A 21,032-nucleotide genomic window follows, 5' to 3' on the forward strand; every position below is an offset into this window, starting at 1 on the left:
AAAAATTTAACCTGCATTTACAATTCAATTTTTTTTATCAGTCAATCTGCATCCTCCCTACGTCGGGCCAAACGAGACGAGACTGGCAGATATTGATTCAAATTCCCAGCTCTATCTTTGTATTAAAATATCTTAAACTTAATATTAAAAATCAAGTTATTTTAGTATTAAAATTAATAAATATAAATAATAAAATAAAAACATAGGAAAGGTGATTTACATGTAATAATACATGTATTAAAATATATATTTAAATTTATGATTTAATATAATTGTATACTGAAATAGTAAACATCACTATATTTTAAATATAAAATAACTATTATTATTATCAAAACTAGGCAAAAAAGTTCGTGTGATACCGCATGAAAACTCATTTTATAAAAATAAAAATGTTATATTTTATAAATTATCCTTTTTAAAAACTGTTTTAATTGTTTTTGACAAAATACATATGTTCCAATTCAAAAAATCAGGTTATGAACTGGATTCAAATACACACAAATACCCGATTGCACAAGTGTTTCAAAATAAATCGGATACGGGAACAGCTCAGATTATATCGGATCCAAACAAATATCTAAATAGATGCGATATATAGATTAGTAAAGCGATCTAAAATTTTAAAATACCCAAACAGCACGAGATCCGAATCGGATAGCTTAATGTCGATGCCTAGTTGTACCTTGGCCCAAACTCTTAGTAGAACTATCCCGGGGGGGGGGGGGGGGGGGGGGGGGGATTTCACAGTTCACAACAACAGTAATATACATGTATGATATTTTTCAAGCGAATGATGTAATCTCAATACATCCATGACAAGTCTTGCCTAAAAGATACAGATGTTGCAGCACCATTAACACCTTTTCTTGAAACCTGAGGACAATCTTCAACCACAAGCAACTCCAGCCTGTGAGTCTTCGCAAGTGGTATCAGTCCATCGTCTGTGACTCCCAAACACTTGGATAGTTTCAACACAGTGAGGGAAGGAAACTGGCTCACCAAAACCAACCCCTCGTCGCTCACTTCCTGACAGTGTACAAGCTCCAAGATCTCTAGATTCAGAGCTGAACACAGAGCCTCCATGCCCACGTCGTTGAAAGAGCACACATGGTCAAGAGAAAGCTCTCTAATGGGGCATTTCTTGATCAGAGTGATTATCCCCTGGAGGGTGAAAGATAAGAGGGAAGGAAACTCACCGTCTGAGAACGAAACCTTGAATGATTCGAGCTTTGAGCAGTGTTGAGCTATGGCACTGAGACTTTCATCGGTTAATCTCATGGTCGCGTTGTTTAAGAGAGGCAGAGTGAAATCAGAAGGAACACGTAGCGAGATGCTTCTGAGTTGTTTAGCTTCCTGGACCAATGCTATGATGTCCGAGTCGCTGACACCAATACACATGTCCAAATGAAGTTTCTCCAGGCTCTTGCACTTTCTCAGCACACAAGCGAGCCCTCTCCCTGGAGCTATGACGCAGTTCACAAGGCTGAGCTCCACAAGATTATCACAGAGAACCAACTGTTTCCGCCATCGCTCCGCAGCTAACTGATCATAATCCTTCATGTTCCTGTAGTTTGCGTCTACCTCAAACTTCAGAACTCGAAGCTTTCTCCAGCTAGTTCCCAGCTTCACTAAATCACCTTCCCCAACCCCTCTGCAGCTCTTGATACAGAGCTCTTCAAGAACCTCAAGCTTTCCGAAATACTCCAACCACTCAACGCTCGCCACGTTTAAGCATCGAATGAGATGCAATATCTTGAGTTTCTTGCACCCTACAGCTACCGACAACACGCCACAACCAGTGATTCTTGGAGCGAAGTTCAATTTCAAGGAAGAAAGCTTTGTACAGGAAGACAAATGACGAATGCCAACGTCGGTGATGAAAGTGCAGTAGCTAAGAGTGAGATCAGAGAGCGAATGGCAGTTGGTGGAGAGGAGAAGAAGGCCTTGATCGTCAAGTTGTTTGCCAAGTTTTGACATCCAACCAGAGTAAACGATCTCTACTTTGGAGAGATTTGGAAACCTCTTGCAGAGAGAAAGTAAGGCATCGGGTGCAGGAACTAAACCGCAGCCAATCCGGAGAGACTGTCTTTGCTCGTTGTCTAGAGAGTAGAAACGCTTGCAAGAGAGTGAAAGAGAGTTTCTGTCATTGGTTTTGTGAAGGTTCTTGAAGATGTCCCAAACTAAATGGTCTGGCAACTCTTCCATTGTCTCTTTTTGATCTAAAGAGGAAAAAAAGCATAGAGAAACTTGTGAAGTGAAACATTTCAGCAGATAATTATTCTTACAACAGATAGATATTGCACAAACGAAGTTATCATTTGAACTATAATAAGAAGACAGCGCCGCAAGGGAACACAGAGACTATGCTGACCTCGCCCACATAAGAATATACTCAAAAGTTACTGATTAACACAGATGGAACTTTCCAAGAAACAAAAATAAGCGTTGACCTCTATCTAAACGTGATCTCAAAGGGAAATATGTTATAAGACGGAAGTTGAAAATACTAGCAAAACACATAAAGAAAATAATAATCCATAGAATCTAAAAGATAGATAGATCCCCAAGGATACCTGCTAGAGATGAGTCCAGGCCTGAAACTAATCGTGCTATTGAAAACAAACAAAGAGAAAAATTGATCTAACCAGAAACAACGTTGAAGAAAGCAAGTGCGAACCTGAAAGGGACGGTTTATTCATCAACGGAACTACTTTCTTTTTTATATTCCCACTACAGGTCGGTCGGTTGGATAAGGACTACCTCCTACTATTTTAAAGATTATTAAAAAATAGTTTGCCTTTTAGTAAAATATATTTTCAGTTGCGTATGATTTCAAGCTCTGATTTACTTTGTTAATCAAATACAATATTTCATATTTGACACAAGAATAATCCCACCGTTCCTTTCAGATCTTTTCATTACCACACATAACACGAATAGCTAGATTGCTTCAACATCTAAGTCTCTACTACGAGCAGCTTAGGGAGGTCTTCAACCCTTTCTTCTGTTACTCTTGTTTTTACTCGCATTTTTAACTTTCTCAGACCCACACGAAGTGGTAGTACTATCGGCTGATATGGGCAACACAGTACCGTCCTTGACCTCCTCCTTTAACTCTGATCCTTCACTCTCACCACCATCCATTTGGGCCATTAGCTTTCCAAGCTGTTAGTCTCAATTAAACACGTTTAGTAACTGTCTTTTAATGACACAGTAGGTTGTATTGTCTATACTATACATGTTTCTTTACCTGTTCTTCCAAGCGCTCAATCTTTTCATCCTTCACCTGAACCGCCTTCTTCTCCCTAAAAGTCCAAGCTTAGTTTAATCTATGACGAATAAACAATTAAAATCCTTAGTTCCTAATGCACACCACATGCAACATACCTTTCTTCCATTTCTGTAATCTTGGTGCTCCATACGTCCTTATTTTTCATCAGGTTTTCGTTCAACTACATATGAACGAGAACAAAAATAAGTCATTCCTCTACTGAAAAAAAAAACAATATGCAAGAGAAACCTATATATGTATACTCACATCTTCAAGAAATTGCTTCTCTTTGAAACATCTGTCACGCCTGGCTTGCAGCTTCTGCAGTCTCTGGCTTATTGCCTTGTTCGCAGCTTCTGAGACTTTCTGTTCCGTTTCCTCTTTGACGTTTTGTAGCAATTTTTCAAAATACTAACGGGAGACAAACGAGGAAACAAACAAAAAAAGAAGTCTTAATATATTTGCTAGACATTATTAAACACTTCAAATTGTAAGTCAGACAATTAAAGATTAGTAGTAATGGCGACATGAAATGTATGCGTGCTTACTTGTTTTTGGTTCTCTAGTTGTGCCTGGAGGAGTTCGTTGTACTCACTGATGATCTGCGGTTTGGAGATGAAAAAAATGAGTCAGCAATAAATTAACTTGAGAGTTCTAAAGGTGAACACGAGGATTGTGAAAACATGAAACAAAAACAATACCATGTCCACTTTGCTGTTCAAGAGAGCATCAGTCATACCACTGTCAGAATATTCACAGCTTCCACAACCATCCTTGCTCAAACTACCGTGAGAATTCAATTCTACTAGCTTGCCATCAGTTTTGGATTGAATAAGCCGGTGAACATAATTGTCACCAGCATAATCCCAAACACGCTGTGTTTCAAGCTCAAGTGAATAGCAATGATCCGTCTCCTCCCAGTGCGTTCTGGCATGTGCTCCCTTGTACCTACAATAAGTATTTAACAACGAGAAATGGTTCTCAAGAACAAGAATATAATTAATTGTCACTGGGCTCCATGCTAATTGCAGAAAATGCAATCCATACCTTCCGCAGCCAACAACCCCACAGATAACACACATCCAGAGATTCTCCGTTGTTTGGCAAACACAACATACTGAATTTTCAGGCTGCTGCTGGCAATATCGACAAACCTGAAAACAAAAAACAACACCACATCAGGATACATAAGGAAAATTGACAGAGGGTCCGAAAATTGGCATGAAAATGAAAAAAAGAACCGTACTGGGCAAGAAGAATCTGGCCAATTAGAAATACATGAACAATGGAATGAATGATTGCACATAGTTGTTAGAATACCACCAGTGTCTTGGTCCAATCTCTCTGAAACATGAACATATATCACAAAAGGTTCAGAATATTAACGAAACCAAACGTATTCAACATATGACACTGACGATATTGTCAATCTTTATACCATCAACGAAGTTTGCACTTCGTAGGGCTATAGATTAAGCCATATCAAAGTTAATAACTCCGGTTAAAACCTTACCAAGACAAACTGGGCAAGTAGGTTGCTCAACTGGGCCAGCAGAAGAAGGCTGAGTATGGTCAATAGATCCACTATAACCAGTAAACTGAACATCTAGAGTAAAAAGCAAACGACACACCTCTTCCTGCAAAAAAAATTGGCAACAGCAAATCAATCACAAAGAAAAGATGTAATTTTAGATCAGCCTTAGGGCGTCTCTCAAAACAAAACCATACCTCAAGTGAGTTGAATCGTTTCCCTCTAAAATGCTGGTAGTATGTATCGGCAGACTCTTGACTATCAAACCTTATCAAAATGTTATATCTATTTTCCATCCCATCATTCCTGTAAAGATGAAAAGCAAGTAAAGAAACTAACTTTTCAGAACCAAATACAGTAGTTCACAATTTAGAAAAAGAAGAGAGTGATCTTCTTACCTCACAGTTCGCATTTCGAGTATGTGCTGGATGAAGGAGCCGCAGAACTGGCAAAAATCTGCGTACGTCATATGGTTCGGCACACCAAGAACGCAAACAAGAGGGTTCCTCCCAATCTAAACGACAATAACATCATTCCAGATTCAAATCGGAGATAAATCGATGCAATCATACGAAAGAAGGGCGGATTTGAAGAAATCTTACAGGGAGAATCGAAGAGGAAGAAGAAGAAGACGACGGCGAAACGGCATCGTCGGGAAATAGATGCATGACGCCGCGAGTCTCTCCGATCCTAGGGTTTCCAGAGGAAAAATGAACTGTCTGAGTCATATCGGAGAGCGACGATTCGCCGGAAACACTTGCCAGCGGTGGAACGACCGAATCTTCCCCGGCGATTAAGGTTGAAGTTGAGGGCATCATCACGCGAGACTACTAACAAACACTTGCCGCCTAAGAAAAGAGACGAGTTTCGTTTATTTACTACGGAGATCTCTCGCTAGCAAGCCTTAATATATTTATTTTCCAGTGAAACTCTGACACGTCATTGACTCCAGCCAGGATATATTTTGTTTTTCGTCTTAACTCCACCAGGATGTTTATTTTACAGAAAAGCACGTCAAAAGTTTCAATGTGATCAAATACGTCCAATAACATTAACATCACACACACTGTGGCTGATGAAACTGAGACTCTCACTTATTGTTGGAAAATGATAAAAAAGTTTCTCTTCAAAGTTATACAGATGATTAAACAGAAGCTTGAACGTGGGAATCCACTGACTTCAGAACTTCCTCTCCCATCTCCTTGCAGCCCACAAGTTTCTGATTCCAAAAAGACGAACAACATAAGTATTGATTACTATTGCCTGCTTGTTTAGCTTTACAAACACCAAACTCTGATGAATGTTCAAAGCAAAAGGTGATAATGATTAGTTCGAGAAAATTACAGTTCCTGCGGAGTAGATGTCTCCTGTTCTGAATCCTTTGTTCAGAGCACCCAACACAGCGTCTTCAATTCTCTTAGCTGCCTTCTCCTCTCCAAGTCCGTATTTCAGAAGCATTGCAGCGCTGAGGATGGTTGCCAACGGGTTTGCTTTATCCTGAAAAATTCAAAGAATATGCATAAGTTTAGCTCTTCATTTTTGGCATATATATAAGTAGTTCTGATACTGGGGAAGAACAGAAATAGAGTTAGGAGGACCTGTCCAGCAATATCAGGTGCAGAACCATGTATAGGTTCAAAGAGTCCAGGTCCCTGTAATAAGTAGAGCAGAGTTTTTTGTTGTTCAGAAGTGATCATACTGCTGCACGCTCAAAGATGAGATCATTTCATATCATACCGAATCACTGAGACTAGCAGAGGGAAGCATGCCGATGCTTCCTGTGATCATCGACGCTTCATCGGATAATATATCACCAAAAATGTTGTTTGTAACAATGGTGTCAAACTGCATTTAAGAAACGACCAAACCACTGTAAGAATTTAGAACATCAAGGCGCTATCAAATGCTGACTAGTTTGGCAAATATAAGTACCTGTTTGGGGTCACGAACAAGCTGCATGGCAGCATTGTCAACATACATATGTGACAGTTCAACATCAGGATATTCAGCTGCTAGTGCTGTTACTCGTCTCCTCCATAAAATCGATGCCTGCATAAGAGAAAATTGCATTAAATTCTCGTGTTCTTTGCGTCACATAAGCATTTCAAGAAGAAAACAATGTAACCATACATCCAAGACATTAGCTTTGTCAACAGAACACAGCTTGCCACGCCGTTTCCTAGCAGTCTCGAAGGCAACACGAGCAATTCTATCAATCTGAGGAACATAATAAACGCTTTATTACATCTGTCCCAGGTACTTAACAAGAGAGGAGGTTCTGAATCAGTCCGCAAAAAACTGCATCAAGGTTTTTAATAGAGTACCTCGTGAGCAGCATAGACCTCGGTATTATACCCAACTTCCTCACCATTTTCATTAGTCTTAATGCCCCTTGGCACTCCAAAGTAAATACCTGTTTCCATAAGACATGATCACACACTGTAAAGATACTATACCAATATGGAACGAGAAAGACAAGAAATTTAAGATCAGTCTCAACCAAGTTACTAGACATACCTCCTGTAAGCTCCCTAACAACCATCAGATCAACACCTTCTGCAACCTCTCTCTTCAAGGTCGAAGCATCCACTAACTGAAAGATAACTTGAGTTTCACACAGGAAACGAAACTACAAGCTACCGAGAACTCCTGAGACTAAGAACAAGAAGAAGGTTACCTGTGGAAGAACAGTAGCAGGTCTCAGATTAGCAAAGACTTTAAGACCAGCCCGAAGTTGAAGCAACCCAGTCTCAGGCTTCAGATGCTTTTCATTCTTATCCCATTTGTACCTGAAATCACACCAACACTGTAAGCACAGAACCAACAAAAAGAGTAGAGCCAACGTGCATACCCTCCAATGGCTCCAAGAAGCACAGCATCTGATTCTTTAGCAGCAGAGACGGTCTCCTCAGGCAAAGGCACTCCGACCAAATCCAAAGCAGCCCCTCCTACAGGCATTTCCTGGAAGCTAAACTCCAGACCTGATAAAACATCACAGACTCAATCGTCTAAACATTATCCAAATAAATCCTAAACCCCCAATGAGAGAAACCTTCCAAGGAACCAGCTTGCTGAAGCACATTTTTAGCGATGGAGATGACCTCCGGACCGATTCCGTCGCCGGGAAGGAGAGTGATGTTGTATCTCTTTTTCCCGGGGGAAGCAGCGGCGCATCTCACTCTAAAGGGTGCGGGAGAAGATTGTTTGGTGAGAGCTCGGAACGTAGCCGGAAACTTAACCGGTCGGATGTTAGTCTGCAGAGCCGCCGCCATTTCAGGATTGCCTTTGTTTCGGATGTTGAGACTCGAGACTTTAGTAGGTCTTTTGCATTTATGGGTCCTTTTGGTAAGTTATTTAATTTTCATTATCGGTCCCCCAACTTCTTAACTATTGATGGAACTGCTTACATTGTTAATTAATAACATTTATATCCACCATCTATTGAGTTTAGGGCTGTTCAATATGGTAAAACCGAACCGTACCGAACCGAAATAGACGATATGGTTTGGTTTTGGTATATACCATATAAACCGAATGGATATAATTTTATAAAAACCGTAGAATTTGGATATGGTTTGGTATATAACCGATTAAACTGAATAAACCGAACAAAACCGATTAAAAGTAGAAACACGTAAATATGTATCTATTTTATAACAATACATGAAAATCTATTTGTTACATAAATTAAATTTGTGTTAATAACTATTACTATAATTTTATAATAATAAAGAACATTAATTTGTAAAACACTTGAACTATAATTAAATAACAATACATCGCAATTCAGACATCTTATTTTCTAAGTCTTCTTTTGATCTTTTTGCTTTATTTTAGTCTTCACTAAATTAATATAAAGATTATAAATTTGATGGACAATAATTAATGGAAAATTTTTACAACTTTTTTCTTATCTGTAAACAAACAGAGTTTCGTGTTCAATTGAAAAGCATGATTTTAATGAACACTAAATAGGGAAGAATGGAAAAAAGTTTCTTTCATATTTCTGTTTTGTTTCATATTTTTATTTTTAAAATTTCAAGCTTTGATTTTAGTTATAGATTTGATTATTTTATTTGATGGTAGAAACATTTTTACTTTTTTGTTCATTTATTTGAACATGTAATATATTTTTAATAAATGACTGTGTTGACAATATGACTCTAAAATTCATATAATATGATCTCAAACTAAATAATTATGTTTTTTGGTATAATACCGAATAAACCGAAAACCAATCGTATATAAACCGAACCGAACCGAAATAAATATGAAGTAAATATGGATTTAGAATGGTGGTTATATTTTACTAACCGAAATACCGAAAACCGAAAAAAAACCGAACATAAACCGAACCGATATCCGGATTGAAAACCCGTAATTGAGTTTATACTCTTTTACATTGTTTGAACGATTAAGCAGATACAAACAAACATCGAAATTTATTTGAAGCTAAACCAAACTTCCGTTTGAAACAGAGACTCTAGCATCAAGGGATCTCAGTATCTCCTCTCCCATTCTCTTGCAACCTACCAATGTCTGTCCAAGAAACCAAGTTGCCTTATTATCTTCAATTTTGGTTAGAAAAAAGAAAGAAAAAAGAAAGGATAACTTACCGTTCCAGGAGTGAGAATGTCACGAGTTCTGAATCCGCGGTCCAAGACATCTGAAACTGCCTTCTCGATCCTCTGTGCAGCGTTTTCCTCTTTCAGTCCGTACCTGAAAAGCATTGCAGCTGATAGAACAGCTGCCAAGGGGTTCACTGTGTCCTGCAGTCCGCAATGTGTTGAAAATGCTTATATACACAGGAGTGGTTTTCACATTCAGCATCATATATATTATATATACATATATGAAGATTGTGAGTATACCTTTCCGTAGTGTTTAGGTGCAGATCCATGCACGGGTTCAAAGATTCCAGGTCCCTGTAACCCATCAGCATATGAGAAATCCAATATTCTTTTATCAAGAAAAAAACAGGATTTGAATCATACTGAATCACCAAGGGCAGCAGATGGAAGCAATCCTACACTTCCAGGGATCATGGCCGCAAGATCAGAGAGGATATCACCAAACATGACTCCAGTCAAAATGGTATCGAACTAAGAACATCGCAAGATTGAACGCAAATTGTAAGAATCATTGTAGCCTAGACAGGATATCACCAAACCAAAAAAAAGTGTTACTAAAAGAAAACCTGTCTTGGGTACCGAACAAGATCCATCGCAGCGGTGTCAATAAGCAAATGACTCACTTCAACCTCGGGATACTCTAAGCCCATTGCTGTGACTCTTTTCCTCCACAACATTGATCCCTGCTCTCAGAGAAGGTTTAAGAAAAAGCATGAATTATGAATCTATCTCATTGTTTTTATTATTCAGCTAGTAGAAGTTTTATGCAAATAACAAGAGTTTTTTACCTCAAGGATAGTAGCCTTGTCAACAGAGCAAAGTTTACTGCGCCGTTGCTTGGCAATATCAAATGCAACACGAGCAATGTGATCAACCTAAGCAGAACCAGCATGATATTTATTGACCAGCTCCTCAGTTAACAAGACAACATGTAAACTTTTTGCAAGAAGACAAAAAAAAAATCAACAAAAACAGTATACCTCACTTGCAGAGTAGGACTCAGTGCAAAAGCCAACTTCGTCACCTTGTTCATTAGTGGTAAACCCCCGAGGGTGCGCATTGTAAATACCTATTTTCAGCAAAAGAAAGACACCATCTTTCATAACGAAAAGCAAATCTCTGTCTCTATGTGAATAACAATGGTGACTGACCTCCAGTAAGCTCCCGGATGATCATAATGTCAACCCCTTCGGCCGTGTCTTTTCTCAGATACGTCGAATCAACCAGCTGAGAGACACGTCCCAAAGTTCAAAGAAGATCAAATTACCGAAACAGTGATGAACAATGATGTGTCTGTGAGATACCTGAGGGAACACAGTGATGGGCCTTAAATTGGAAAACACTTCAAGACCCGCACGAAGCTGCAACAGCGCCGTTATAGGCTTCAAGTGCTTCGGACTGTTATCCCATTTCGGCCTTCAATCCCAATAAATAATAAATAAAAAAACTTAACTATTACTGTTTATCAGAAAAAAAAAAAAAAAAAAAACAAATCAACTAAGATGAGCACGTGCCATCCAACAGCCCCGAGAAGAACAGCATCCGACTGCTTTGCCTTTCTCAATGTTTCCTCCGGTAGTGGAACTCCGACGAGTTCCAAAGCAGCACCTCCTATGGGCAGCTCCTCGAACCTCAAATCTAGCCCTGATACATGTATTGATGATGCAAAGAGACATCAAAGTTTGAATCTTCCGTGAATACAGTTCGAAGGTCAAGCAATTTTGGCGTCATGAGAGAGAGAGAAGGAACCTTCGAGCGATCCAGCTAGACGAAGAGCGTCCACGGCGACGGGGATGACTTCATTGCCGACGCCATCGCCGGGAAGCACCGCTATGGTGTACCGTTTATTCGGTGGGTTGGCGGCGCATCTGATCACAGAAGCTCTCCTAAAGGTCTGTTTGGTAGCGGAGATAAACGCAATCGGAAGCTGTGTAGTGATGACGTGTAATCCTAGAGCTCCCGCCATTTAGTTCGGACTAGAGAAAGCTTTTAGATTATGAATGAGTGGGAGAGTCAAAGAAGCGCAGATCATCTGCTTATGTAGGAGAATTGCATTTGAAATGCCATTCAGCCTTCAGTTCAGATTTTTTTTTTTGTTTTTTTTTCTACAAAAGAAAAAGCAGATTTGCCACATGCAGTAATATCCGTTTACACATTTGGTGATTGATATTCACCCCCCCTTTTTTTTTTTTTTTCTTTTATGACTAGTAAATAATTTTGCCACAAATTATTAATATATTTAATATCTTATAAATAACACCATTTTCATTATATTTTCTTACAACTTTTACAATATTTTACCCCAAAAAAAATTTACAATACAAAAAATTCTCATTTTCTTTTTGTCTCTCTATCTTATTTTTGTCATATAAATTATACATTTATCAAATTATTTATATGATGTCTGTGTTTTTAACTATTTATGTAAATAAATAGTATTGTAGTTTATATATATATATATATATATTTTAATGGAAGATAGATGTATTTGGTTAATTACTATTATTTTCATATTTTGATATTGTTATTTGTGAATTGTATATATATATATATATATTATATTGTGGTTTTTGTTGTCATTTTTATTATTTGAATATCTTCATTTATATATTAACTTGCAAATCACTTGGCCAACAAAATTCTAACACATGGCACTGGTTTTTAAAATAAAAATAAAAATAAAAAGTAATCGATTGTTTTTTTTCATCCCCTATTTTTCAGCAATTCAAACTACCTAAATTCTTATTTTTTTCTCAGAATTTTGATCCCACTTTTCGATCTGTTTTTCCATTATCAAACTGCTTTCTTCCCCATATAATGCTATCGTCTTCGAGCTCACCATATTACTCTTCATTTTCTCTATATCATCATTGTTTCAAATTTTAGAGTATCAATATAGTAAAGAACTCAAAAAAATTAATGCATTTCTTTTTTGTCCTTATTCTATAAAGTTTCAAACTGAAAATAGCACTTGAGTATACACTAGTCTGGTGTCCAAGTTTATAAAAAAAACTGGAAACAAATTTTATCGGCAAAGAATGTAACAAAATAGCTGTACTTCTTTTCTCTATATATTGTTTTTCATATCTGTTTTGTGACTTATATTAGAAAAATTATGTTATCTATTTGTTACAGATGTAGAAAACGTAGTTGAAACAAAATATTGTCTATTAATAAGAAACAAAATAGAAAGGAAAGAAGAAGAAAAATATGTACCCATTAAGAGTGTTTTGAATTTAAAAGATAATGAACATGTTTGGAAAAATTGTGAAGAAAAATATCAAATGTGTTTTTCTGAACACTAAAATATGTGGATATTGTTTCCATACTTTCTATTAGGTTTCTACTAGGTCTCAAAATATCAAAATAGGTATAAATTTTTAATAATGTTATAATTTATAATTATTTTATTTTTTTATAATAAAAAATACAAATTTATGTTCATTTACAAGACAAATACAAAGAAACTGGATGAATCAAATACAATACTTTAAACTATATTTATATGTGTTGGTAAGATATCTTAATTTATAAACATAAGATGCTTGCAAACAGATATCTATTTTTTTTTAATATAAGAAATATTGTTTTACCATTTCCAAATTTTTAGTTTTAATGAAACCAAATATATGTATTTATATACTATTTAATTAAAATAATAATGTCTTCTAATTATAATTACAGATAAAGATATATTAGTAAATCATTTAAATATATAATTATTTTATCCATGCTATGCATGAGATTAACACTAGTTTATATACTAAAGCACAAGTCACTTTACCAATCTATTTATGCCACATGTTTATTGTTAAAAAAAATTTGGAAAAAAATTAAAATAAAAATAGTTCTAAAACAAGCACTTTATTCTACAGCTAAATAAAAAAAGTGAAAATAAAAAATTTCCACCTTCTTCTCATATACATTACATCAACTCCATACATCAACTTCTACAAACAATTTAATTTATTCCACAAAAATAAAATATATGCTTTCATATTTTCTTTTTCTCTGAAGAAAGATGAACTTCAATCTGATGGGCTGTAAAGGTTTTGAAGTCGACGAGAGTTCATGAATAATAGAAGAGAAGATGGACTCCAATTTTGCTTAGCTAATTCACCCTTTAGTTAATAGGTCAGATGCAAAACTTTGATTAATATTTTTTTTGTTTTCCTTTTTTCCCTTTAACCATCAAATAATGCTGAAAACATTTTAAGATTGACAACTTTTGAGTAGTATTTTATATGATAATAAATATCATGGGTAGTATATAAGCATGTATGGATGCTTGAGGCCATTTTTAATCTGCTAAAACAAAATGAAAGTAATATAAGTAATTTGTTAAATATGTTTACACTGTAATATTATCATACAGATTGGTCAACCAATTATAATACCTAAATTATGCAACATTTCTCTTAGTAATTGTTTTAAAGTATAGATATACTAAAATGACATAACTTTTTGAGATATTTCCATCGAAACAATCCTTCTCATTGTTTAAATATAATTTCATGTAAAATAAACATTAGTTTTTATGGTTACACAGTTAAGTTGAACTAGAAACAAATGTTTGTTATTAATTTATAAATAAACAAAAAATAACATTTATATTTTATTGAAAAGTAATTAATACCCATGCGTAGCATGGGTGAAACACACTAGTATAATCTATTTTGTTTGAATAGTTTTTTATCATTATAATCTGTAATAAACTGTTTGATCTACATTTTTCTTACATGATCTGCACGTGATCCACTTGATCAACATATTTTTTTTGATTCAACATCACTTGAATTGTTTTTACCATTCGAAGTCTAGTTTCTTTTTAAAAGGCTAAAACGAATTCAATGTAGTATTTGAATTTTGTCTTCTTCTCTTTCCATCTAAGACTTTTTTTATTCAATATTGTCTATCAAAAACAATAGCTTAATAGTTGATATGGTACATCGCATCAAGAAAGCCAAAACAAGCTCTTGAGAAAATAATGTAACCGACAGAAATATGATTTGACAATTACGATTACAATAAAAATCAATGGTGAATTCCGATTGGTTGGATGATGACAATACATTGATATCAAGCTAATCTTGTTTCGCGCTTGTTATCAATCAAAGTGTTTTCCCCCATCACAACTGTATATTTCAATTTTGTCTTCAAACTGTATATTTTACTTTATATGTCTAATTAATATATTCTCTTGTAAATTAAATAAATTATTTTAACATTAGTCAAATCTCAAATGCATCATCATATAATCTGTAATATATTATATATGATGATTAACTACATGCAACATATGTGATATAATTAACAACTTATCGAACAACGCCTCCACGATGCAGCTCTCCCCCTAAAGCACGGATCACAGACAATTCTGCATGTATGACATCTTCGATGAACATTCTCTCTTCATAGCACACGACCACAACGGCTCTGCATACAACACTATGGAACGTTCGATTAGCTTTGCATCCTAAATCTGCAATAAATTGCATCTTTTGAGAATAATTAGTATATTATTTTGTGCAAATAATTACTTGCGTCTTGTGAGCATATATGTTATGTACACAAATTTTTGCTTCATAAATTATATCATGTTATTATATTATATATTTGCCTTGTCGATTTCAATTATATGAGTTATTATCATTTTTTTGTCAACGAGCTATTATCATATTTGTTTTCATAAAACCTTACCTCGGAATCTTTTATTTTGTATCTAGCAGCCGTTAACTTTTCATCTCAGTTTCCATCTCTCCGGCTGTCGGTGTTCCTTGCCGTCACCGGAGAAGGCATCTCATCTCTCTATTTTTATTCTTTGGGCTTGACTGCGTGTTTCTGGCAAATTTTGTTGTGGTTCGATATGTGGAGTGGTTTCTCGAGTCTTCTCCATCCTTTTCATTGCAAGCCTCGTGCCTTGGATCTTTGTCTACTTCGCTGCAGTGATCGTAGATATGCAATTATGGTGTTGTTCGCAAGTTCTGAGGTGAATTTTTCCGGCTCTAGTCCAACGGTTTGGAATTTTGGGTCATGTTTTCTTAAATTTACGAAGTCGTAAGGTGAACTTCGAAAGCTTCATACTCTTATCAAAACGGAAGTGATAGGTTCTTAGTGTTGTTTCTCGGTATATAGATGATTTCAACTTTGGTTATGACAATAAATGCAAGTCTTCTCAGGTTTCAATTCTGCTTTTTGAGCTCAAGAAGAAAACAGTTCAAACTCAACCTTATCAGTGCTATTTTTTTACGTTTCGATGGATCTTGGTTGGGAGCAGTCTTTGTTGTCTTGCTCTTTATTGTGAAGCTATCATATGGTATCTACTGGTGTTACTGTTTAGTCTTCACTCGTTATGGCGTTCAATTATCTTTCATTGAATAGTTTTTTGTTAGATTTCTCCATGTGTATAGATGACATCCTTCATCATTAACTCTTTCATTTTGATATACAAACCCATCGTTATAAATAAAAACCTTATGTTGTACAAGTTCTCCTAAAGGACAGATGGGGTTAATGTTCTGTACATTAACAATATATTTAAAAAAAGCTAACACACTAGCCAAAAAGGGCTCACATTCAATTCATAATGAATGATGGACGCAAACTCAAATTAGGACAGAGTTTCACAAAATCAAATAATGGTTGTAATGTGTTATCATTGGCGTGACTTCCAGACGTTGCTTTCAATTTAAATCTAGACAGAGTTTGATTTCTCACTGGACTACTAGTCCCTGAAGTGGAGAAGAAAACACCATCTTCTAGAGAATTAACTTCTTTGGATTTCTTGAAAACAAAGCGAATCTTAAAGAATTACAAGTTATAGACGTAACAGCAATTTGATTAAATGACTGATTTTTTGAACATTGCAAAAAATAAAATTCATCTATTTCTAAGAAGAAAAACAAAAAAAAAACCAACATGAGACAAGACTTGATTTGAAGTGAGGATTATGGAGGTGAAGAATAAGACGTTTTTTCCTACCAGATAAACGCATCACCGGAATCAGTTGTAGCTCCTTTTGGCACACCAGATTTCTCATAGTTTCCGAGAGATTTCAAAAACCCAACGACATCTCTGAGCTTTGATTCAAGAGAGGGTTACAAAACTAAAATAATCAAAATCAGTATTTCAAAACCAAATCAAAACCCTAACCAGCTCTTTCTCTTGGTCGTCGCCGTGAGAAGCGAGACCATGAGCCAGTGGTCGCTGTCTTGATCCTGGAAGTCTGGGGCTAGAATGGGAAAATGTTGGCGGTGATAGGCTCAACATCTAAGCTTTGAAGATCCATCATCGCGAGATTTAATTTTTGTGGGAGATCGTACGTGAAAAAACAGATAAGTGATCTGGTGGTGGAGGTACAAATAGAACTATGATTTTTCGGGGAGCAATACAAGAAATTTATATTAAATTGACTAGTATATAGTTATGATTTAACTAGAAAGAATAAAGAGTAGAATAAACAAGAGAAGAGCAAATGACATGTTGGTATTTTCATGCGTTAAAGTGTATGAGAAAGGTGAGTGTATGAAAAAGTGTGTTGAGAGCAAGAAGTGATCTAGAATGTAATAAAAAATTTGAAATATGTCCTAGGCTGTAAATATCTCAGAGAGCTTTTTTACAGTGCATGTCACTTTTTGAGTTTTTATTGCACTGAAAGTCACTTTGTGCTCCTGAGGTAGTTTTTTTTAACGCTGATTTATTATGATATTACAATTATGAGAAAGATTATAAAGACGATCTGACAACCGACAATACTACATATGTTATAAGGATCTACGCATAACTGCATCACCTGAACGGTCAAACGAAGATCACGCCTGGTCGAGTTTACTTGCACCATGTTGAAGATCCCTTGTAAGCCTTTCCTCCGTAGCCTGCATAATTGTTTAATAAATCGCTTTTTCCGGGAATTGAAACCTGGACCTGCTGGTGTATAAGCATTAATGAACCCTTAATCAAACCATTGGACTAAAGGGGCTTCCACTCTTGAGGTAGTTTATAAAGGAAAAATGACAAAGTTGTCCTCAACTAACAATTTTGTTTATATAACTATTTCTATTTTTTCTCCCTCTCTTGAGAAGATTAAAATAGTTTTCAGATTTCAAAAAGCATAAAGTTATTTTAATTCATATAATCACAGCCACACAAAAACATCGTTGGGAGTGATTGGTTGAACTACAACTATAGAAATTTTACTATATAATTTATCATATATAATGTTTTGATGTAGATGTAAGTCTGTAACAAATGTAGTTGTAGAAATTAAATGAGAAAAAAAAGGAAAGAGATTCTTACAACAATTTTTTTTGCTTTAGAAAATAAGGTTCATACAGTTCTTTCTTTAGTTTTTTTGGCTTTAGCTTTAACAACTACATAAAACATGATTGGTAATTTTTATGGTTGTAGATAGAAAATAAAGCTAGTCACTTGATACAGCTCAACCAATCACCCCCATTATCTTAATACTCTTTTCTTGACATCATATATTTACCTTCCTTATCTCAACTTACAAAGTTTTTGTTGATGGCTACGGCGACTTCGACAAAATATTTATCTCATTCATCTTTCCATGCCTAGTTTGAGATTTCGACGAACCGACCACAACCCGGTTCACAGAATTTCAACCCGAGAGATACTCATCCATGGTCAATATGACAAGTTTTTCTTTCTTCTGGTCCCAATAAGCTCCTTCTTTTCCTCAGTCGCCATTGTCTCCGCCAATTTATGTATGTATCGAAACCACAATTTAATTTGGAGGAGACACAGTTTCAAACACCTGTTGCGGTTAACCACACTGAAATGAGTTGTGCACGATACCCATTGCAGGATCTAGTGATTATTGGCTTGGCAGAGGGTGTGAAATGTAAGGGAAGATTTGGTAGAGTATTTGAATGGGAACCGGCTTGTTAGGACAATAAGAATGAAGTTTAAAAACATGGACAGTTCGTAGAAAAACCGCAACAGTGTACACAGATGGTTCTTGAGGAAGCGTAGCAATGTACACATGGACATGGCTAGATGTATATACATGGCTAGACGTTGTACATGTGGACATGGCCAGACGGTGTACACATGGACACAATGTTTTAGGTTTTTTTGTGGATTGTTGTATTGAGCCGTAACCTAACTGAGCAACATTATTTGGAAAGGACCAAATTGTCTAAGACACAGTATGATTATTTCGACATGAAACAATTATAAGGCCATGATTAACCCGGGCTCTTAATGTGGGATTCTTAGCTTCGGCTAAGAACCGTTTCTTAGCTTTTAACTAAGAAAAAGAACCGTCTATTAAATAAGAGATATAAGAGCCGGCTCTTAGCCGAAAAGTGTTAAAAAAGTGTCAAATCATGAGTTAAGAACTCCAAATTAAGAGATTGGGTTAATCATGCTCTAAGTGGATTACTTTGTTGAAAGCTTGAAGAAATACTTGTTCTTGCCAAAACCACATGTACAATATAATATAAGTGTACATATGTGTAGAAAAAAGTCATTTTTGAAAAAAGTATGCGAAAGGTGGTTCACATTGCATCTTATGGATAAATTGTTTACAAAAAATCTCATAGATATCATATAAAGTGTACACATGGATATAACATAAGAGTAATATCACATTATCAAACCGTTACAAAATCAAATCCTGGCTGTATTGTGTTATCATTGGCGTGAGTTCCAGACGTTTCTTTCAATTTAAATCTACACAATTTGGTTTCTCACTGGACTACTAGTTCCTGAAGTGGAGAAGAAAACACCATCCTCTAGAGGCAAAAACCTTAACTCATTTGGATTTCTTGAATACAAAACGAATCTTAGAGAATTACATGTTATAGATGTAACTGCAACTTAATTAAATGACTGATTTTCAGAACATCGCAAAAATGAAATTCATCTCATTCTAAGAAGAAAACACACAAAAACCCAAACATGAGACAAGCTTTGATTTGAAATGAGGATTATGGAGGCGAAGAATGAGACATTTTTTCCTACCGAGATAAATGCATCACCGAAATCAATTGCAGCTCCTTTCAGCACACCCGATTTCTCATAGTTTCTGAGAGATTTCAAAAACCCAACTACATCTCTGAGCTCTGATTCAAGAGAGGGACTACAAAACCTAAATAATCAAAATCAGTATTTCAAAACCATATCAAAACCCTAACCGCCTCTTTCTCTTAGTCGCCGCCGTGAGAAGCAAGACCATGATCTAGTGGTCGACGATGTCTTGATCCCGGAAGTCTGGGCCAGAATGGGAGAATCTTGGCGGTGATAGGCTCGGCATCTAAGCTTTGAAGATCCATCATCGCAAGATTTAATTTTTGTGGGAGATCGTACGTGAAGAAACATATAGGTAATCCGGTGGTGGAGGTACAAAGAGAACTATGCTTTTCGGGGAGCAATACAAGAAATATATATTAAATTGATTAGTATATATGTATGATTTAACTAAAAAGAATAAAGAGTAGAAAGACCGAAGGACATGTTGGTATTTTCATGTGTTAAAGTGTAAGAAAAAAGTGTTAAAGTGTATGAAAAATTGTGTTGAGAGCAAGAAGTGACCTAGAATGTAATAAGAAACTTGAAATGTGTCCAATGCTGTAAATGTTTCCTCAGATTATTGGTACGTGAATGTGTTATGCTACATTCATAATTTATGTGTGACAATCCGTTATGTGGATCTAGGTTCACATTCCTGCACGGCACCGATCATAATCCTTCACATGTGAGTCCTCACTGACTCCTTTATATAAGTTATTAGTGTGTTTGATGTTTGTCGAAAGATCTTACTTTTTAACAATATTCCAGAAGACAAATTGTGACCAATTGATCGGGAAGACTGTGAGCTTGGGTTCGCGGATTGTCATAGCATTTCACATTTATAACTTTTTCTTGTCTTTATCGTACTCGTTAATTATAAAAAGTACCATATCATCCTTTTTCTTGTCTTTATACTCATTCTTTGGTCCCAGCGCCCAAGCAATAGACGCCAGTCTACTTGAGAATCGCACACGTCTCCTTCAGATTTTATCCACGTGATTAATTATAAAAAATATCATCGTCATTTTCTTTAGTTTAGCCCTAACAACAGTGAACAGTGTCGCTTTCCTGCAATTATTTATCGTACCCTTTTATTCGCAAACGTCCCATACTAAATACATATGTATATATATAACAAATAATATTTGCTTCTATTTAAAAAAAATATATTTATATCATCATATATATAAAAAGACATTCTTACATTTTTTTTAGTTATGTAACAATGTAATCATAACTAAAAAAATGTAAACTAGTGGTAGAAACTCAATAGAATTCACAATATAAAATTTAATAATAATAAAAATCAATTATATTAGTGTGACAAATGGCAGAGAGTATTTCCAAAATGGGATTGAATCTCTTGTTTGAGAAATGATAATGTTATATTTCCTCTATTTTGTTTTACTTAAAATATATATTTTTTTTTTGAAACTGTTACTTAAAATATATTTTATCTATAAAAACTCATCTAGAAACTACCATTGTGGATGATCTAATGCTATATGTTTAATCAGTTTGTAACTTTGGTAACACTCTGGAGAAGTAAATTTTTGCAAAG

General features: G+C 35.6%; 4 protein-coding genes across 6 annotated transcripts; all 4 read right to left on the minus strand.

Moving 5' to 3' along the window:
• Nucleotides 1–537: 537 nt before the first annotated feature.
• On the minus strand, nt 538–2,737 carry LOC103853242 (F-box/LRR-repeat protein 14). 2 transcript variants are annotated; one of them, XM_009130166.3, is made up of 2 exons: nt 2,681–2,737; nt 538–2,222 (listed from the first exon to the last, which is right to left on the minus strand). In XM_009130166.3, exons 1-2 carry the CDS (start codon nt 2,700–2,702, stop codon nt 805–807), a joined length of 1,440 nt encoding a protein of 479 aa, XP_009128414.1. In that variant the 5' UTR covers nt 2,703–2,737; the 3' UTR covers nt 538–804. The 2 variants fall into 2 exon arrangements, with proteins under 2 accessions (XP_009128414.1, XP_033140675.1); XM_033284784.1 differs by having other exon boundaries at nt 751–2,222; nt 2,577–2,701.
• Nucleotides 2,738–2,830: 93 nt separating this feature from the next.
• On the minus strand, nt 2,831–5,681 carry LOC103853241 (BRAP2 RING ZnF UBP domain-containing protein 2). Of its 2 annotated transcripts, none has more exons than XM_009130163.3 (12): nt 5,408–5,681; nt 5,204–5,319; nt 5,003–5,111; nt 4,788–4,911; nt 4,521–4,618; nt 4,322–4,428; nt 3,976–4,222; nt 3,823–3,876; nt 3,542–3,685; nt 3,391–3,455; nt 3,254–3,308; nt 2,831–3,168 (listed from the first exon to the last, which is right to left on the minus strand). In XM_009130163.3, the coding sequence occupies exons 1-12, from the start codon at nt 5,621–5,623 to the stop codon at nt 2,995–2,997; spliced, it is 1,509 nt and encodes a 502-aa protein (XP_009128411.1). In that variant the 5' UTR covers nt 5,624–5,681; the 3' UTR covers nt 2,831–2,994. The 2 variants fall into 2 exon arrangements, with proteins under 2 accessions (XP_009128411.1, XP_033140674.1); XM_033284783.1 differs by having other exon boundaries at nt 2,852–3,168; nt 5,003–5,072.
• Nucleotides 5,682–5,750: 69 nt separating this feature from the next.
• LOC103853240 (3-isopropylmalate dehydrogenase, chloroplastic) lies at nt 5,751–8,124 on the minus strand. The gene is made up of 11 exons (XM_009130162.3): nt 7,858–8,124; nt 7,657–7,786; nt 7,483–7,594; nt 7,323–7,398; nt 7,130–7,218; nt 6,936–7,022; nt 6,738–6,854; nt 6,543–6,650; nt 6,404–6,457; nt 6,150–6,302; nt 5,751–6,024 (listed from the first exon to the last, which is right to left on the minus strand). Exons 1-11 carry the CDS (start codon nt 8,075–8,077, stop codon nt 5,950–5,952), a joined length of 1,221 nt encoding a protein of 406 aa, XP_009128410.1. The 5' UTR covers nt 8,078–8,124; the 3' UTR covers nt 5,751–5,949.
• Nucleotides 8,125–9,076: 952 nt separating this feature from the next.
• Nucleotides 9,077–21,007, minus strand: LOC103853243 (3-isopropylmalate dehydrogenase 2, chloroplastic). The gene is made up of 11 exons (XM_009130167.2): nt 11,186–21,007; nt 10,951–11,080; nt 10,741–10,852; nt 10,588–10,663; nt 10,417–10,505; nt 10,225–10,311; nt 10,003–10,119; nt 9,800–9,907; nt 9,677–9,730; nt 9,422–9,574; nt 9,077–9,344 (listed from the first exon to the last, which is right to left on the minus strand). Exons 1-11 carry the CDS (start codon nt 11,400–11,402, stop codon nt 9,258–9,260), a joined length of 1,230 nt encoding a protein of 409 aa, XP_009128415.1. The 5' UTR covers nt 11,403–21,007; the 3' UTR covers nt 9,077–9,257.
• Nucleotides 21,008–21,032: the final 25 nt, after the last annotated feature.

This window comes from Brassica rapa, chromosome A02 (genome assembly GCF_000309985.2).
Source record: "Brassica rapa cultivar Chiifu-401-42 chromosome A02, CAAS_Brap_v3.01, whole genome shotgun sequence".
Taxonomy (NCBI): domain Eukaryota; kingdom Viridiplantae; phylum Streptophyta; class Magnoliopsida; order Brassicales; family Brassicaceae; genus Brassica; species Brassica rapa.

Excerpts from the sequence above, each read along its gene's own strand:
- LOC103853243 (XM_009130167.2), bottom strand. The coding sequence starts at position 11,402 with ATGGCGGGAGCTCTAGGATTACACGTCATCACTACACAGCTTCCGATT. Across the intron at positions 10,120-10,224 it reads ACAAGGCTACTATCCTTGAG|GGATCAATGTTGTGGAGGAA; the intron begins GTAAAAAACTCT and ends CTCTGAGAGCAG. Across the intron at positions 9,575-9,676 it reads CACCTAAACACTACGGAAAG|GACACAGTGAACCCCTTGGC; the intron begins GTATACTCACAA and ends TGCGGACTGCAG.
- LOC103853241 (XM_009130163.3), bottom strand. The coding sequence starts at position 5,623 with ATGATGCCCTCAACTTCAACCTTAATCGCCGGGGAAGATTCGGTCGTT. Across the intron at positions 4,912-5,002 it reads AACGATTCAACTCACTTGAG|GAAGAGGTGTGTCGTTTGCT; the intron begins GTATGGTTTTGT and ends TTTTTTTTGCAG. Across the intron at positions 4,223-4,321 it reads GGGGTTGTTGGCTGCGGAAG|GTACAAGGGAGCACATGCCA; the intron begins GTATGGATTGCA and ends TACTTATTGTAG.
- LOC103853240 (XM_009130162.3), bottom strand. The coding sequence starts at position 8,077 with ATGGCGGCGGCTCTGCAGACTAACATCCGACCGGTTAAGTTTCCGGCT. Across the intron at positions 7,787-7,857 it reads GCAAGCTGGTTCCTTGGAAG|GTCTGGAGTTTAGCTTCCAG; the intron begins GTTTCTCTCATT and ends ATGTTTTATCAG. Across the intron at positions 6,025-6,149 it reads ACATCTACTCCGCAGGAACT|AAACTTGTGGGCTGCAAGGA; the intron begins GTAATTTTCTCG and ends TTTTGGAATCAG.
- LOC103853242 (XM_009130166.3), bottom strand. The coding sequence starts at position 2,702 with ATGAATAAACCGTCCCTTTCAG. Across the intron at positions 2,223-2,680 it reads GAATAAACCGTCCCTTTCAG|ATCAAAAAGAGACAATGGAA; the intron begins GTTCGCACTTGC and ends TTTCCTCTTTAG.